Source organism: Callorhinus ursinus, unplaced genomic scaffold (genome assembly GCF_003265705.2).
Source record: "Callorhinus ursinus isolate GAN/ISIS: 27379988/994484 unplaced genomic scaffold, GSC_fseal_2.0 scaffold7, whole genome shotgun sequence".
NCBI lineage: Eukaryota > Metazoa > Chordata > Mammalia > Carnivora > Otariidae > Callorhinus > Callorhinus ursinus.
Genome location: NW_027397069.1, coordinates 49,601,469 through 49,619,833, shown reverse-complemented (window position 1 = coordinate 49,619,833; position 18,365 = coordinate 49,601,469). Strand labels below are relative to the sequence as shown.

General features: G+C 36.4%; 1 protein-coding gene across 8 annotated transcripts in view; it reads left to right on the top strand.

Moving 5' to 3' along the window:
* CCDC122 (coiled-coil domain containing 122) overlaps nt 1-18,365 on the top strand; it is a 31,684-nt gene that overhangs the window by 5,359 nt on the left and 7,960 nt on the right. For 5 of the 8 annotated variants that reach the window (XM_073894507.1, XM_073894506.1, XM_073894505.1 and 2 more), the window contains exons 3-6: nt 2,044-2,133; nt 2,653-2,768; nt 15,715-16,113; nt 17,048-17,164. In XM_073894507.1, the coding sequence (XP_073750608.1) occupies nt 2,088-2,133; nt 2,653-2,768; nt 15,715-16,113; nt 17,048-17,164 (678 nt within the window). In that variant the 5' untranslated portion in view covers nt 2,044-2,087. The remainder of the gene's footprint in view (nt 1-2,043; nt 2,134-2,652; nt 2,769-15,714; nt 16,114-17,047; nt 17,165-18,365) is intronic. The other 3 variants (XM_073894511.1, XM_073894510.1, XM_073894509.1) reach the window with 2 other exon arrangements.

Below are 18,365 nucleotides of genomic sequence, written 5' to 3'. Positions count from 1 at the left end.
GGCAGAGGGAGAAGCAGGCTCCCTGCGGGACTCGATCCCAGGACCCTGGGATCAGGACCTGAGCCGAAGGCAGACGCCCAACCATCTGAGCCACCCAGGCGCCCTAAACAAATAAAATCTTAAAAAAAAAATAAAGTAGATATCCTTTCACAAATAGTTGGTTTAAATAAATGTCACCCAAGAGTTTTTCAATTTATGTTGCTTCAGAAATAAAGATCAAGAAGTATCAGTTATTTTATTTTTTGTTATATAAATCTAATTTTCTTCATTTTTTAGATTTCTAAACCAAATTTTTTAGGGAATACAAAAATGTATAAGACATTATATCTGTCTTCCTGGAGCTTACAGTTTAATGGGGAAATATAGTATAAAGTAATGGAAATAATAAGAACAAAAACTTTTGAGTAGCAGGAATTTGCTAAATGCTGTCATGCATTATTTCATGTAGTCCTCCCAATAGTCCTAATGAGACAGGTATTACTATTGTTTCTGTTTTATAGATAAAGAATCTTAGGCCCAGCTTGGAAAGAATTTACCTAATGAAGTAGTAAGTGGTACAACCTGAGTTCAAAGCTAGCTCTATCTTACTGTATGACCTAAACTGTTACAGAGATATAGAAACAATTGCACTAAAGAGAGGGAAGGATCATATCTACCAAGAAAGATCAAGAAAGACTTCTTAAAGAAGATGCCATCTATGATGGAGTTGAAAGATTGGCTGTGATGTTGACATGGTGGGAACAGTATTTTAGGAGCATAATTCTATCATTAGAACAGGGTAAATTGGAGTGGAGATAGACTACAAATAGACACCTATTAAGTAAGTGCCAGGCACTGTTCTAAGGTCTCTACCCTGGTAGAGCTTACATTAGTAAAAGGAGATAGAAAAGAAACAAATGTATATAAAATATCAGTGGTGACAAACGCTATTAAAAAAAATCAGGCAGGGTAAGGAAATGGAGAATGAAGGAGGAGAGGTCCTGTTTTAAAGGTTATGAGGGAAGGCTTCTCTACTAAGATACTATTTAGAAGTGGTAAGCAGTGAGTGGATTCTAATATAATTTAAACGTAGAACCAATGAGTTTTGCTAAAAGAATTGCATGCAGCATATAAGAGAAAAGTCGAGATTCTGGTTTGTCCTTTGAGTAAACAATTGGGGAGAAGTCCTGGGCCATATACTTGGAAAATGTCTTAAAGGATTTCCCAAAGGGCCTATGAAACATCAACAATGAGCTCTCATTTATGATTATCTTGGGCAAGTCTTGTTGAATTTCCATGGACTCTACACTCTTCTAGAGACCTCCTTGCTAATGTCTCCAGGGTTTTGGGCCTGAACAAGAAAAACTTGTAACTTATTGAAAGGAAGAGACTATGAAGGAGGAGGTTTAGTGGTGGTGATGGAGTGAACAGAGACATCAGGAGTTCAGTTTGGGATGTATTAAGTTGAAATGACTCTAAAAATCCGAGTGAAGATACCAAGTAGGCAATTTAGAATGAGTCTGGAGCTCAAGAAGGATGTTCAAGTTAGAGATATAAATAAGATAAAACCTGTAAGTGGATTTTAAAGCTATGCAACTAGATGACATCACCTGAAGAGTCAGTTTAGAGAAGAGGCCTAAAGACTTAGCACTGGGACACTGACGCTGAGGAGGAACTAGCAAAGGAAACCCTAGACAGAGTCCATAGTAATGAATTACTCACTATATATGTAAGGTACTATGCTAAGCATGCTACGTATATTACTTTATGGCAGTCCTGGGAGGTTTTACAGATGAGGACCCTGATGATCAAAGAGGTTAAGAAACTTGCTCAAAATCATAACAGCTAAAAAGTAGGAGAACCAGGATTCAAATACAGTTCTATTTTCTCTATAAAACTCTCTGACTTAACCATTGTGTTTTAATTCTTGAAACAATGATGAAATATCATTGCCATCCCTATGAGGTATTTGACAGTGAATTTGCTTTCAGTATCACCAGGATAAATGATGGGGGAAAAAAAACAAAGAATTGTGAAAATTTGTCAATATTGATTATTTTGTAGGCATAAAGAAGGTGAACAAAAAAGGGAGAAAGAGACAAAGTAGAATGTCAGGCAACAAAGAAAGGAAGAGTCAAGGAGTTCCTGAAGAAGGTAATGAAGCAATCTTAAATAAATAATTAAAAGATAAGCAGCAACAAAAAGGTAGTATGATAGGATAATTGTGTTAACATGTATAGCCAAATAGAATAGAGGGAAGCTATTAAATTTCTCCAGGAAGAAACTTACATGGTGTTTAGAAAAGGCATAACAACCTAAAAATGCAGGCCTGTACTGAAAATTCATCAACTATAATTGCTATATGGTTATTATGGTAGCACTGTAATTATGTATATGTATAAGTGGTCTGGATTAAAAAAATGAGGACTATCAAAATATTTATCCTGTTCCATACAGGAACAGGTATAACATTACAGTAGGCAATTCTGAATTGTGTATTAATATGGCTTTTGATTTTGGTTTTGTTTGTAGTCAGAAAGGTAATATTACCAACCCTAAATCTACTTTATTTAGAGTAACATCACATTTTTCATGACTATGTGTGAAGAAACAATAACTTTCTTAGAGTGTTTGCAACTTTCATTTTTTTATATACTTTATTCTTTTGTTCAGCTCTGGCTAACCAAGGCACATCTTCATTAACTGATGCTGTAGAACAAGTTGCAAAGCAACAACAATCACAAACATCAGAAATAGAAAAAAACAAAAAAGTTCTGTTCCATTTGCAGGTAATCTACTTCATATAGTCTTTTAAATGAGTCATTACTATCTTCAGAACTATATTAAATTATTAATAGGGAAGTTATTAAGGATACTTAACTTGGGAGGCTATTTGAAACTCCTGTTTTTCATGCTTACTCCTTCTTAATTATTATGTTATCCCAAAGTGAAGTCTGTACAAGTATTCTAGTTTCATGGAACATTTCACACACCCAGTATACAAGGATTCAGCAATGTCCTTACAACTGTAGTGTGTACATATAAAACCCAATGTATCACATAGAATTATTTTAAACTCACTTCTATTTGATAGTTTTTCCTAAAATGCTAAATTGAAGGAAGGTTAAGTTTTTAAGCCAGTGTTTTTAAAGCCATGGCTTTTGAGTTATTAGTTGTCAGTGAACATTTCAAGTTGGTAAGAAACATTTTTGTGTTCCTTATATTTCATAATATAGTCATAATTCCACTGTGCGGAATCTGGAAGCCATACTTGTTTTTTGTATGCAGCACAATTAGATATAACTATACTCTGTTAATATAGCTAAAGAAACAAAAATGGAAATGGTATGTTTACTTTGTGCTTTGTAAAGGTTATTATTAAATATATCATAGAAGTGAAGACTAGGCTCTACAGCCCAGCTACCTAGTTTGAAAGACAAGGTTTGCCACTTTCAGTGCCATGGTTTAATTTCTCTGTGCTTGTGTTTTGGTATTTGTAAAATGGAGATAATAATATGACCTGCTTACAAGGTTTTCATGAGGATTAAATGAATTAATATTTGTAAATATATGTAAAGAATCCTGCTGGGGCCCTGGTGGACAATATAGAGCTAGATTTTGATGTTGGCTTTAGGTATTAATGCATCAGCAGAGCTGTGACGATAATAATTATACTAAATATGGATCTCATAAATATTTGCATTGCATAGTCGCTTTTAGAAAAGAATACATTTTTTGTAAGAGAATATAATATAAAAATAATAATGTCTTAGCTTCTTATGAAGAAATTTTCTGTAAACCTTCTCAGTCTTCAGTGAGTTTCACAAGGGTTATTTCACTTATATCAAGGGCCTACTTTTTTTTTTTAAGATTTTATTTATTTATTCATTTGACAGAGAGACAGCGAGAGAGGGAACATAAGTAGGGGGAGTGGGAGAGGGAGAAGCAGGCTTCCTGCTGAGCATGGAGCCCGATGTGGAGCTCATTCCCAGGACCCGGAATCATGACCTGAGCCAAAGGCAGCCACTTAACCAACTGAGCCACCCAGGCGCCCCATGAGGGCCTACTTTTTATTAAGCATTTTGCCAAACATTGTCCTCACTCATCTATTGAAGAGGGAGACAACGAAATAAATAATTATATGCAGGTTAGTAATGTCCACAATAGAGGCATGAACACAAATTTAACGCTGAAGACGGAATGATCACAAAGCGATGTTTCAGTTGAGTTTAAAAGAAGACAGCTGGAGTTCACTTGAATATTGGGTATCTAGGACAGGTTTAAGGGTTAGGGGGTGAGGAGGATGGTATTCCGGACAACAGGTTTCTGAGAAAATTCACAGAGGCCTGAAATAGCATTTGATACATTCATAGAACTACAGTTGACCCTTGAATAAGGTGGGGGGTTAGGAGTGTTAACCTCTGGCCCAGTTAAATCCACATATAAACTTTGATTACCCCAAAACTTAACTACAATAGGCTACTATTGACTAGAAGACTTAACAATAACATAAACAGTCAGTTAAGACAGATCTTTAAGTTACATGTATTATATACTGTATTTTTACAATAAAGTCAGCTAGAGAAAAAAATGTCATTAAGAAAATCACAGGCGGACGCCTGGGTGGCTCAGTTGGTTAAACAACTGCCTTTGGCTCAGGTCATGATCCCAGGATCCTGGGATCAAGCCCTGAGTTGCAAGTTGCATTGGGCTTCCTGCTCACCAGTCTGCTTCTCCCTTTGCCTCTCCCCCTGGCTTGTGCTCTCTCTCACGCGCGCGCGTGCGCTCACTCTCTCAAATAAATAAAATCTTAAAAAAAATTATAAGGAAGAGAAAATACATTTACAGTACTGTAGTGTATTTATATATATAAAAAATCTGCCTATACACGGACCCATGCAGCACAAACCTGTGTTGCTCAAGGGTTAACTGTATATGTAGTTTGGTGGCAGTATAGCACAGGGTATGTTTTGAGAAGTGGTGGGAGATACATAATTATGATAAGAAACTTGGACATTATTCTAAAAGTGATGGGAAGATTTTGATGGGCTTTAAGCAAGAGAGCAAATTATTACATTTATATTTTAGAAAGAGAACTATAGATGCATAAAAAATACTTTCCATAATCCAACATCCATTCATGATAAAAACTCTAGGAAATTAGGAGTAGAACTTCCTTAATCTAAAAAAGGGCATATACATCCCTTTATGAATCCTATAGCCAACTTCATACCTAATGGTGAAAAACTGAATGTTTCTCTCCTAAGATGAGGAACAAGGCAAGGATATGTGGTCTTACCACTTCTGTTATTTCTATGGTACTGGTGGTTCAAGCAAGTGCAGTCATGAAAGAAAAATAAATAAAAGGGATCCATATTGAAAGGAGGAAGTAAAACTTTTTATTCACAGATGTTCAGTACAAGCACTTTGGAAACAGTTTACATTTTCTTAAAAAATTAAGATATAATTACTGTATAACTCAGCCATTCAACTTCTAGATATTTGTTTACCCAAGAGAAATGAAAGTGTATGCTCACTGGAAAATTGCATACAACCCAAATACCCATCAGAACAAAGTGTGGTATATCCATACAATGGAATGCTACTCAGCAATAAAAAGGAAGAGCCACTGATATATACAACAATACAGATGTATCTAAAAGTAATTATGCTGAGTGAAAGTGGTGAGACTAAAAAAATATATATGGTGAGATTCTATTTTTGTAAAATTCTTGAAAATGCAAACTTATCTTTAGTGACAGAGAGCGAATGAATGATTGTCTGGGAATGGAGAGATGGGAGAGTAGGATGGATTGCAAAGCGGCAGGAGGAAACTTGTGGGTAATAGATATGTTTATTATCTTTATTGTGATGTCTCATGAGCATAAAAGTAAGTCAAAACTCATCAGTTGTAAAGTTTAAATATGTGCAGTTTATGTAAATTCTACATCAATAAATCTATAAACAAAAAAAAGGAGAGGGGAAGAGGAAGGGAAGGAAGAAGAAAAGAGGAGGGGTAAAAGGAGGAGGAGGGCTTTGGCATGAGGAGAAGGAGAACAGCATCAACAAATTCTAGTGAAAGGATAGAAATGGGTTGAAGGAGGAATTGACTAAAGCCAGGGAGAAACATTAATAGTCTATTACATTAGTCCAGGAGAGAGAAGAGATGATGACCAAATCAGTGGAAATACCATCTTTCCCCATATTGATCAATAGTGTCAATAGCCTGATCTAGCTGGCCGTGCCTATGTCCCTGTGCATCACTCATTCAATCATTTAATATTTATTGATCACCTTCATTTTACCAAGTACTATTTTAAACACTGAGAAGATAATGGTAAAGAAGACAAAGTTACTGCACCCATGGGGCTTACTTTCTAGTCAGGGGAGGCAGGCAATAAAGAAATAAACAAAAAAGGTAATTCCATTAGCAGATGTGTTACAAAGGAAATACAATAATGTGTAGAGAGTAACTCAAGGAGAAGGATAGGTGGTTAATTTACATTTTAATTCAGGGAAGACTATTTGAAGAGTAATAATATAGCTGAATTGTGAAAGACAAAGACCCCAACAGGTAATAACTACGGGTAGAGAAGTCCTAAGGTTGAGAGAGCAATTACAAATATCCTCAAATGAGAAGGCACTAGGCATATTTAATAAACAGAAAGGAGGCTGGAAGAGGGGAGAGTAAAACATGAGAGGGATGGCACAGTAAATAGTGACTAGAGGATATATGACCTTATAAGCCACATTAAGGAATTTAAATTTTATTATTACTGCAATAGGAAATCACTGGAAGGTCTTGAGCAGGGAGGTAATAAGATAGGCCTTATGTTTTTGAAAGATTCTTCCATCTAATATGTGGAACATGATTGTGGGAGAGAGGGAAGAATAGAAATAAGAAGACCAGGCAGGAGGCAGGCCACACTACAAAAATTGGTCAGAAGTCAATTTAGGATTTTATGTTGGAGGCCCAACCATCAAGCTTTGCTGGTAAGTAGGTTGTGGGGGGATTAGGTAAAGAGAAGAATCAAGAATGACTTGTAGATCTTGAGTATTAATTAGGTGTAAAGTGGTGCAATTTATTGAAATCAGGAAGACTAGGGGAGGAACATGTTGGGTGTATAGATTATTCTTTTCTGAACATGAATAGTTTAGATGTCTATTGGGTATCCAAAGAGGAATGTCAAGTGGGCATTTGAAATCTTAGAGCTGGAGATAAAAATTGAGGTTCATCAGCATGTTGTACTTTTCTCTCTCATCTCTGCCAGGAAAAGGATAACTGGGTCTGTCTTTTTAATGCACTGCTCCTTCCCAAAATTATAAATTTATTTAAGAGAATGCTATACTAGATAGGGAAAAAAAAAGAATGGATGATGGTCTGCAGAGTTGTTTTGGTGAGAGGATCTATAAAATTTGGTGAAGAGATATAAATAGCAAATAGAAGGAAGGAATTAAGGCTGGCTCCCAAAGTAGTACCATTAGTTAATTAGTTTGGGAAACTAGGGGAGTGGCAATTTGCATTTTTGGTCCCAGATCCTCATCTTTGTCTATGGTTACACCCTTGCCATGTATCATTACAGTAGGTGATCATACTTCTACCCTTTGACTGTGAGTTTCATCATGTGACTAACTGGGATATTACCAAATATTATAAATAGAAGCTTGAAAAAGCTCTTCCATGATTGGACTTCCGTTCTTTTGCATCTGCTGTCATCTTGAGGACATGCCTAACCTAGCCCACTAGAGGATAAGATACATATGAAGCAAAGCCAAGATACCACAGCCACCCAGTCAGCCAAACCAAACCATCTTACAGCCAGTCAAGCCCAGACATTTGAGCAAATCTAACCAGTGTCAACATCTGGCCAACTCCAACTGTTCTCACTCCTGTGAGCAATAAATATTTATTGTCACTGAGGTCTTATGGTTCTGACAATAGATAAGTAATGCAAGGAAGAACAGGATGGGAAGGGGAGTAGGATTAGTCTGACTGGTCTGATTTGAGATGGCCAGTGGCACCTGGGTGTAGGACTCAACAGCCACTATGTTCTGTGAATCATCAGCATATATGTAGCTCAATATGTAAGTATGGATAAGATTACCCAAGGAGTATACATAGAATGAGCAGAGGAAATTATGATACTTGCACCCTGAAGAAGACCTGTATTTGAAGGAACAATTGAGATTGAGAAGGAATGCCCAGATATCTGAGGAGAACCAGAGAAGAATGGTGGTGTGAAAAGTAGGTTTTAAAAAGGAGGTGCTGGTGAGAAATGCCAACTGTCCCAGAGAGGTAAGGCAGACATCTTTATACTCATTTACAAATGAAGAAAGTGAGATTTGGATAGTGCAATTAAGTTTGCTATGTATGATCATACCAACTAGTAAATGGCAGTAAGGCCCTGGAACCCAGACCTTTTGATTTTTACCCTAGGGCTTTATCATTTTTATCATATTATCTTTCTTCAGTGAGTACTTCTGATGTCCATAAATATATTATTTAAATGATTACAGAGTAACTTTTACAAATAAATGTTAACACAAATAAAATTTTTAAAAAATTTTTTATTAACACATAATGTATTATTTGTTTCAGGGGAACAGGTCTGTAATTCAGCATTCTTACACAATTCACAGCACTCACCATAGTACTTACCCTCTCCAATGTCCATCCCCCAGCCACCCTTTCTTTCCCACCCCATCACCCTCCACTCCAGCAACCCTCAGTTTATTTCCTGAGATTTAGCATCTCTTATGGTTTGTCTCCCTCTCTGATTTTGTCTTGTTTCATTTTTCCCTCCGTTCCCCTATGATCCTCTGTCTTGTTTCTCAAATTCCTCCTATCAGTGAGATCATAGGATACTTGTCTTTCTCTGATTGACTTATTTCACTCAGCATAACACCGTCCAGTTCCATCCACGTCGTTGCAAATGGCAAGATTTCATTTTTTGATGGCTGCATAATATTCCATTGTATATATATACCACATCTTTATTCATCTGTTGATGAACATCTTGGCTCTTTCCATAGTTTGGCTATTGTGGACATTGCTGCTATAAACATTGGGGTGCATCTGCTCCTTCGGATCACTACATTTTTATCTTTGGGGTAAATACCCAGTAGTGCAATTGCGGGTCATAGGGTAGCTTTATTTTCAATTTTTTGAGGAACCTCCATACCGTTTTCCAGAGTGGCTGCACCAGCTCGCATTCCCACCAACAGTGTAGGAGGGTTTCCCTTTCTCCGCATCCTCGCCAGCATCTGTTGTTTCCTGACTTGTTAATTTCAGCCATTCTGACTGGTGTGAGGTGGTATCTCGTTGAGGTTTTGATTTGGATTTCCCTGATGCCGAGTGATGTTGAGCACTTTTTCATGTGTTTGTTGGCCATTTGGATGTCTGCAGAAATGCCTGTTCAGGTCTTCTGCCCATTTCTTGATTGGATTATTTGTTCTTTGGGTGTTGAGTTTGATAAGTTCTTTATAGATTTTGGATACTAGCCCTTTATCTGATATGTCATTTGCAAATATCTTCTCCCATTCTGTCGGTTGTCTTTTGGTTTTGTTGACTTGTTTTCCTTTGCTGTGCAAAAGCTTTTTATCTTGATGAAGTCCCAATATTTCATTTTTACTCTTGCTTCCCTTGCCTTCAGAGATGTGTCTAGGAAGAAGTTGCTGAGGTCAAAGAGGTTGCTGCCTGTGTTTTCCTCTAGGATTTTGATGGATTCCTCTCTCACATTTTGGTCTTTTATCCATTTTGAGTCTATTTTTATGTGTGGTGTAAGGAAATGGTCCAGTTTCATTCTTCTGCGTGTGGCTATCCAATTTTCCCAACCATTTGTTGAAGAGACTGTTTTCCATTGGACATTCTTTACTGCTTTGTCGAAGATAAGTTGACCATAGAGTTGAGGGTACATTTCTGGGCTCTCTATTCTGTTTCATTGATCTTTGTGTCTGTTTTTGTGCCAGTACTATACTGTCTTGATGATTACAGCTTTGTAATAGAGCTTAAAGTCCAGAATTGTGATGCCACCTGCTTTGCTTTTCTTTTTCAACATTCCTCTGGCTATTCGGGGTCTTTTCTAGTTCCATACAAATTTTAGGATTATTTGTTCTATTTCTTTGAAAGAAGTTGATGGTATTTTGATAGGGATTGCATTAAATGTGTAGATTGCTCTAGGTAGCATAGACATTTTCACAATAGTTCTCTTCCAATCCATGAGCATGGAACGTTTTTCCATTTCTTTGTGTGTTCCTCAATTTCTTTCATGAGTATTCTATAGTTTTCTGAATACAGAATCTTTGCCTCTTTGGTTAGATTTATTCCTAGGTATCTTACGGTTTTGGGTGCAATTGTAAATGGGAATGACTCCTTAATTTCTCTTTCTTCTGTCTTGTTGTTGGTGTATAGAAATGCCACTGATTTCTGTGCATTGATTTTATATCCTGCCACTTTACTGAATTCCTGTATGAGTTCTAACAGTTTTGGAGTAGAGTCTTTTGGGTTTTCCACATAAAGTATTATATCATCTGCAAAAAGTGAGAGTTTCACTTTTTCTTTGCCTTTTATTTCTTTTTGTTGTCTGATTGCTGAGGCTAGGACTTCTAGAACTATGTTGAACAGCAGTGGTGATGGTGGACATCCCTGCCGTGTTCCTGACCTTAGGGGAAAAGTTCTCAGTTTTTCCCCATTGAGTATGATATTCACTGTGGGTTTTTCATAGATGGCTTTTATGATATTGAGGTATGTACCCTCTATCCCTACACTGTGAAGAGTTTTAATCAAGAAAGGATGCTGTACTTTGTCAAATGCTTTTTCTGCATCTACTGAGAGGATCATATGGTTCTTTTTTTTTTAATATTTATTTATTTATTTATTTATTTGACAGAGAGACAGAGAGCACAAGTAGGCAGAGGGGCAGGCAGAGGAGCAGTCAGAGGGAAAGGGAGAAGCAGGCTCTCCGCCGAGCAGGGAGCCCGATGCGGGGCTTGATCCCAGGGCCCTGGGAACATGAGCTGAGCTGAAGGCAGACGCTTAACCAACTGAGCCACCCAGGAGCGCCAGGATCATATGGTTCTTGTTCTTTCTTTTATTAATGTATTGTATCACATTGATTGATTTGCAGATGTTGAACCAACCTTGCAGCCAGGAATAAATCCTACTTGGTCGTGGTGAATAATCCTTTTAATGTACTGTTGGATCTTATTGGCTAGTATTTTGGTGAGAATTTTTGCATCCATGTTCATCAGGGATATTGGTCTATAGTTCCTTTTGATTATTGGGGGTCTTTGTCTGATTTTGGGATCAAGGTAATGCTGGCCTCTTAAAATGAGTTTGGAAGTTTTCCTTCCATTTCTATTCTTTGAAACAGCTTCAGAAGAATAGGTATGAATTCTTCTTGAAATGTTTGGTAGAATTCCCCTGGGAAGCCATCTGGCCCTGGGCTCTTGTTTGTTGGGAAATTTTTGATTACTGCTTCAATTTCCTTACTGGTTATGGATCTGTTCAGGTTTTCTATTTCTTCCTGGTTCAGTTTTGGTAGTTTATACGTCTCTAGGAATGCATCCATTTCTTCCAGATTATCTACTTTGCTGGCATATAGTTACTCATATGTTCTTAAAATTGTTTGTATTTCTTTGGTGTTGATTGTGATATCTCCTCTTCTGTTCATGATTTTATTTATTTGGGTCCTTTCTCTTTTCTTTTTGATAAGTCTGGCCAGGGGTTTATCAATCTTGTTAATTCTTTCAAAGTACAAGCTCCTTGTTTCGTTGATCTGTTCTACTGTTCTTTTGGTTTCTACTTCATTGATTTCTGCTCTGATCTTTATTATTTCTCTTCCCCTGCTGGGTTTAGGCTTTATTTGCTGTTCTTTCTCCAGCTCCCTTAGCTGTAGGGTTAGGTTGTGTATTTGAGACCTTTCTTGTTTCTTGAGAAAGGCTTGTATTGCTATGTACTTTCCTCTTAGGACTGCCTTTGCGGCATCCCAAAGATTTTGAACCGTTGTGTTTTCATTTTCATTTGTTTCCATTAATTTTTTAAATTCTTCTTTAATTTTCTGGTTGACCCATTCATTCTTTAGTAGGATGCTCTTTAGCCTCCATGTATTTGAGTTCTTTCCAACTTTCCTCTTATGATTGAGTTCTAGTTTCAAAGCACTGTGGTCCAAAAATATGCAGGGAATGATCCCCATCTTTTGGTAGCGGTTGAGACCTGATTTGTGACCCAGGATGTGATCTATTCTAGAGAATGTTCCATGGGCACTAGAGAAGAATGTGTATTCTGTTGCTTTGGGATGGAATGTTCTGAATATATCTGTGAAGTCCATCTGGTCCAGTGTGTCATTTAAAGCCTTTATTTACCTGTTGATCTTTTGCTTAGATGATCTGTCCATTTCAGTGAAGGGGGGTATTAAAGTCCCCTACTATTATTGTATTATTGTCAGTGTATTTCTTTGATTTTGTTATTAATTGGCTTATATAATTGGCTGCTCCCATGTTAGGGGCATAGATATTTAAAATTGTTAGATCGTCTTGTTGGATAGACCCTTTAAGTATGATGTAGTGTACTTCCTCATCTCTTATTATAGTCTTTGGTTTAAAATGTAATTTGTCTGATATAAGGATTGCCACCCCAGCTTTCTTTTGGTGTCCATTAGCATGGTAAATGGTTTTCCACTCCCTCACTTTAAACCTGGAGGTGTCTTTGGATCTAAAATGAGTCTCTTGCAGACAGCATATCGATGGGTCATGCTTTTTTATCCAATCTGATACCCTGTGTCTTTTGATTGGGGCATTTAGCCCATTTACATTCAGGGTAACTATTGAAAGATATGAATTTAGTGCCATTGTATTGCCTTTAAAGTGACTGTTACTGTATATTGTCTCTGTTCCTTTCTGGTCTATGTTACTTTTAGGCTCTTTCTTTGCTTAGAAGACCCCTTTCAATATTTCTTGTAGGGCTGGTTTGATGTTTGCAAATTCTTTTAGTTTTTGTTTGTCCTGGAACCTTTTTATCTCTCCTATTTTCAATGACAGCCTAGCTGGATATAGTGTTCTTGGCTGCCTATTTTTCTCATTTAGTGCTCTGAATATACCATGCCAGTCCTTTCTGGCCTGCTAGGTCTCTGTGGATAGGTCTGCCAATCTAATGTTTCTACCGTTGTGGGTTACAGACCTCTTGTCCTGAGCTGCTTTCAGGATTTTCTCTTTGTCTCTGAGACTTGTGAGTTTTACTATTAGATATCAGGGTGTTGACCTATTTTTATTGATTTTGAGGGGGGTTCTCTGTGCCTCCTGGATTTTGATGCCTATTTCCTTCCCCAAATTAGGGAAGTTCTCTGCTATAATTTGCTCCAATATACCTTCTGCCCCTCTCTTCTTCTTCTGGGATCCCAATTATTCTAATGTTGTTTCGTTTTATGTTATCACTTATCTCTCAAATTCTGCCCTCATGATCCAGTAGTTGTTTATCTCTTTTTCTCAGCTTCTCTATTCTCCATCATTTGATCTTCTATATCACTAATTCTGTCTTCTGCCTCATTTATCCTAGCAGTTAGAGCCTCCATTTTTTATTGTAGCTCATTAATAGCCTTTTTTTATTTTGATTTGGTTAGATTTAGTTCTTTTATTTCTCCAGAAAGGGATTCTCTGGTATCTTCTTTGCTTTTTTCAAGCCCAGCTAGTATCTTTACAATCGTCATTCTGAACTCTAGTTCCGACATCTTACTAATGTCTGTATTGATTAGGTTCCTGGCAATCGGTACTGCCTCTTGTTCTTTTTTTTGAGGTGAGTTTTTCCGTCTTGTATTTTGTCCAGAGGAGAATAGATGAATGAGAGAACAAAATGCTAAAAAAATGCCAAAAGGGTAACAAAGGCCCCAGAAAAATATACACTAAACAAATCAGAAGAGACCTGAAACCCGGGGGAAAGGAAAGGGGGGAAAATGAATATGATCAGCCTGGTGAAAATAACAGAGCCACACACTAGATTTTGGGTGTATTTTGGTTGTTAGAAGAAATTGCCTCCCAAAATTTTAAAGAAAGAAATACACACACACACACACACACACACACACAAATAAGGGTAAATACAATAAAGGGATAGAATATGACTGTAAAGATGAAAATTAAAAAAGATTTTAAAAGGAATTGATAAGTTGGTTGAAAAAAGAATGAAAAAATTTTAAAAAAAGATTGTGAACAGGCGGGAGACTAGGACAACGTCATACACTAGATTTAGGGTATATTATGGTCTGTTAGAAGAAACTGTATCCCAAAATTTTAAAGAAAGAAAAACTTATATGTATTCAAAAAGTAAGGTTAAATACAATGAAGAGATAGAATATGACTGTAAAATGAAAAATTAGAAAAGATGTTAAAAAAGGGATTGATAAGCTGTTGGTTGAAAAAAGAAAGAAGAAAAATTCAACTAAAAAAATAGAAAAAGAAAAAAATTAAATTAAAAAAATTAACTTTGAAAGACTAAAGAATCATGGGGGAAAAAGCCATGAATTCTATGTGCTGTATTCCCCTAGTGTGGGGGTTTTGCCATTCTCATTGATTGGTAAACTTGGTCTTGGCTGGCTGTTCTTGCTAATCATCTGGGGGAGGGGCCTGTTGCAGTGATTCTCAAATGTCTTTGCCTGAGGCAGAATTGCCCCGCCCTTGCTAGGGGCCAGGCTAAGTAATCTGCTCCGGTTTGCTGTAGCTTTTGTTCCCTGCAAGCTTTCTGTACAGCTTTGGAGGACAAGAATGAAAATGGAGGCCTCTCAATCTCTGGTCCCAGAGGAGCCTAGAGCTCAGGGCCCCACTCCTCAGTGTGCCCTCAGAGAAAAGCAGCCAGTCGCTCCTGTCTCCCTGGTCTCTGGCTGCACTCTGTGCTCACCCGGCCTGTGACTGAGCATTTCTATCTCTGGTACCCGACCCCGTGTGGAGTCTCCAAACCCAGCAGATCCCTGCAGTGCGCTGCCGTGCCACTCCTCCCAGGGGAGGAAAAGGAGAGAGTCTCCCCAGATCTGCCACTTGTTGGGTCCCTGCTGGAGCAGTGGCCAGACTGTGCCACGGATGATGGTTTATGGCCACCCCGAGCTGAGAGCCCACTCCTCGGCTCCATCTTTGCAGCCGGCTTCCCTGCTCCAATACCTGGGAGCTCTGCCATACTCAGGCACCCCCAGTCTTTCTGTGACCCCGAGGGTCCCAAGACCACACTGTCCCAGCAAGGGTTCCATCCCCCGCTTAGCCACTGGAGTGACGTCCCTCAGTGAAGCAAACTTCTAAAAGTTCTGATTTTGTGCTCCACTGCTCTATTGCTCGCTGGTAGCGGCTGATGGAGGCTCCCTACCTCTGCGGTCTGTCTTCCCGTATATCGCCTCGGATTCACTTCTCCACATTTCCTACCTTCCAGAAAGTGGTCGCTTTTTTGTTCAGAGAGTTGCTGCTATTCTTTTCTTCAATCTCCTGTTGAGTTTGTAGGTACAAATGATAAAATTTTAATATTTTGAATTAGATGAACATTAAAAAGTAAGAAATATATAACTCTGGGCTCCCTCCAACATTATAAAATAATTTTGTTACTTATTGAATGGTTCCTTTTATTGTATATCAATTTTTCTATATCTGATAAATATGTATTTTTTATATTGTGATTTTACTACTGACTTATGGATCAAAACAATAACATTCTTAATGTTGAATATCATGAATTAATAATAATAATATTGAAATATTTTACAGAATGAACTCCATAAACTTGAAAAACAAATAGCATCTGTCTCTGCAGAAACTAAAGAAACAGAAAGGCAGATTTATCAGCAAGATGCTGCCATAGAGCATGCCAAACTTCAGTGTGGGAACCTGGAAACTCAAATCAAATCCTTACATACAGAAAATGTCAAGCTTAAATTTGACATAGAAGCAGCCCAAGAAGACTTTGAGGAACACATGATAAGATATAATGAATATTATGCAAAAATAAAGGAGCATAAAGATAGTTTGGGGGAAGTAGAAAGCAAATGGTCATTCATGACTGCACTACATGAAAAACGAGATCTTGTTAAAAAACTAAAAACAACAAAAGAGGAACTTATGCAAAATCTCCAAAATCCAGAAGGAAATCGCATAAAACAAGTACAGGTTTGAAATACCACTTATCATAACTTTTTCTATTACTCCTTTTTTGCAAGTACACTTAGTAATACATTTATCATTAATAAAATGTCCATAGCTGCCTTAACTAGAGTCAGAAACTATTTTCACAACTTTTAAAAACTTAAATACATGAGTTATGTAACAACTACACCAAATGTACAAAGACATAAGGGAGTTGTTCTCGAATCCTCAGTGGATTAATAAAAATAGATGGTCAAACAAAATTGCAGTGAACAGTTAATCCATTGTTTCAGAAAGTGTGACTCACAAAAATGTTGAAGCCCTATCTTCTTAGGCTAATGGATCTGACCAATTCAAATCAATTTTGTATGCTTAATGCTATTATATAAACAATAACAATTAATAATTGTACCTTAATAATTTTTCTTTTTTAATACTATTTTAAATACTTTAAATTTAAAATAAATTTTAAATACTACTATGTAGTATTTTTAATACTATTTTTTGAAGACAATGGGAGATATAAACTCAATATATCTGTCATTTCTTGCTAGAGAATTTAAAAGTATCCTTTATACTGTTATTGGGCAATTGCCACTATGACTACCGCTTTTCTTAGTTTTAATTTAAGATTTTTATTTTTATTATTTTTTAATTTAAATTCAATTTAATTAACATATACTATATTATGAGTTACTGTTGCTGGGCAATGGCCAGTATGACTACCACTTTTTTTTATATCTTACTTGCACTTATTAATTTTAAGTTTTTAAATCAAAGGTTTATTTGTTTGAATAACAGTTCTTTATTTGTACCTATAAAAATAATATTCTAATCCTGTTTACTGAAATTAAATGTGATGGTTAGTTTTTTTAAATTATAGAAATACTGAAAATGTTGGACTTATATTGACCATTCATTGTTTGACTTGTATATTTTAAACTTTATAAACATACAGGAAGACATTACAAAGTTAAAGGATAAAATTATAACTATAAAAGAATCTATCACTGAAAAAACTTGTTTTCTTGAAGAAGAAAAAAAGACACATGAAAAATTAAGAAAAGAAATAGAGGTAAGTCTTAATTATCTGATTTCAATGTTTTATGGTATTTCTTAAGCTTATACCATATTTATAATTTATATAGTTTACTCTCAATTTCTAAAACAGCTAGAGAAAAAAAAGAACTATAAAAAGTAAAGTTCAAATCATTAATAGAGATAACTCCCTCATTTAGATACTTAAATATGTGAAATGTATTCAAACAAAGCAAGCACTCATTCCTATTAAAATGTGACCTAGAATTATTATAGGTCTCATTCCACCAACACCTTGGTTCTCAATTAATGTCTAGAAAGCAGAGATTATCAAGTGAAAAAGGATGACCATTACTAGAGAGACATCAGAAACTCTTTAAAATAGAGTAAGAGACAATGGAAGTCATTAGTATTCTAAACCTCTCTGACTTTATATTTTCTATTATTAAAAATTAAAAAACCTGATATGCAAAACTGAAAGTGAGATTGAATTTGGGGTAGACTTTTTTTTTTAGATTTTATTTATTTGACAGAGAGAGACACAGCGAGAGAGGGAACATAAGCTCAGAGAGTGAGAGAGGGAGAAGCAGGCTTCCTACCAAGCAGGGAGCCCAATGTGGGCTCGAACCCTGGACCCTGGGATCATCACCTGAGCCAAAGGCGGACGCTTAACGACTGAGCCACCCAGGCGCCCCTGGGGTACCACTAGTAGACTTCTATGGTCATTATTACTTAAATGAATGGAGAACAAAAATGGAAAAGAATCTGTTGTTGAGGGCAAATAATTTTCACCCTTAAGACATTAATTTGAAAACTAAAAAGATGCATTTACTTGTGACTAATTTGCTTGTGGCTAATTTGCCACAATAAGAAAGCATCTGAGGAATTTGAAGATAAAAATCCTCACCTTTACAAAACATTTATCTAAGAAACATCATTACTTTATCTTACATTTTTCTAGTAATCTGAATAAGTGATTATTTTTTTACCTTCTAGATCAAGATTTATTATAAAATTATAATATATATAATTATATAAATATAGACACTATCAGTGGCATTAAAATAGAAATAAAATGATTAATGAAATAGAAATAAGAATACAGATATAATCAATCATAAATGGTACAAACAAAATAGGTTAGCCGTATGGAAAAATAAAGCAAATTTAGAAATAAAATTGTATTTCTGTCTTATAATACACACATATAACCATTTCCAGGAAGATTAAAGACAATA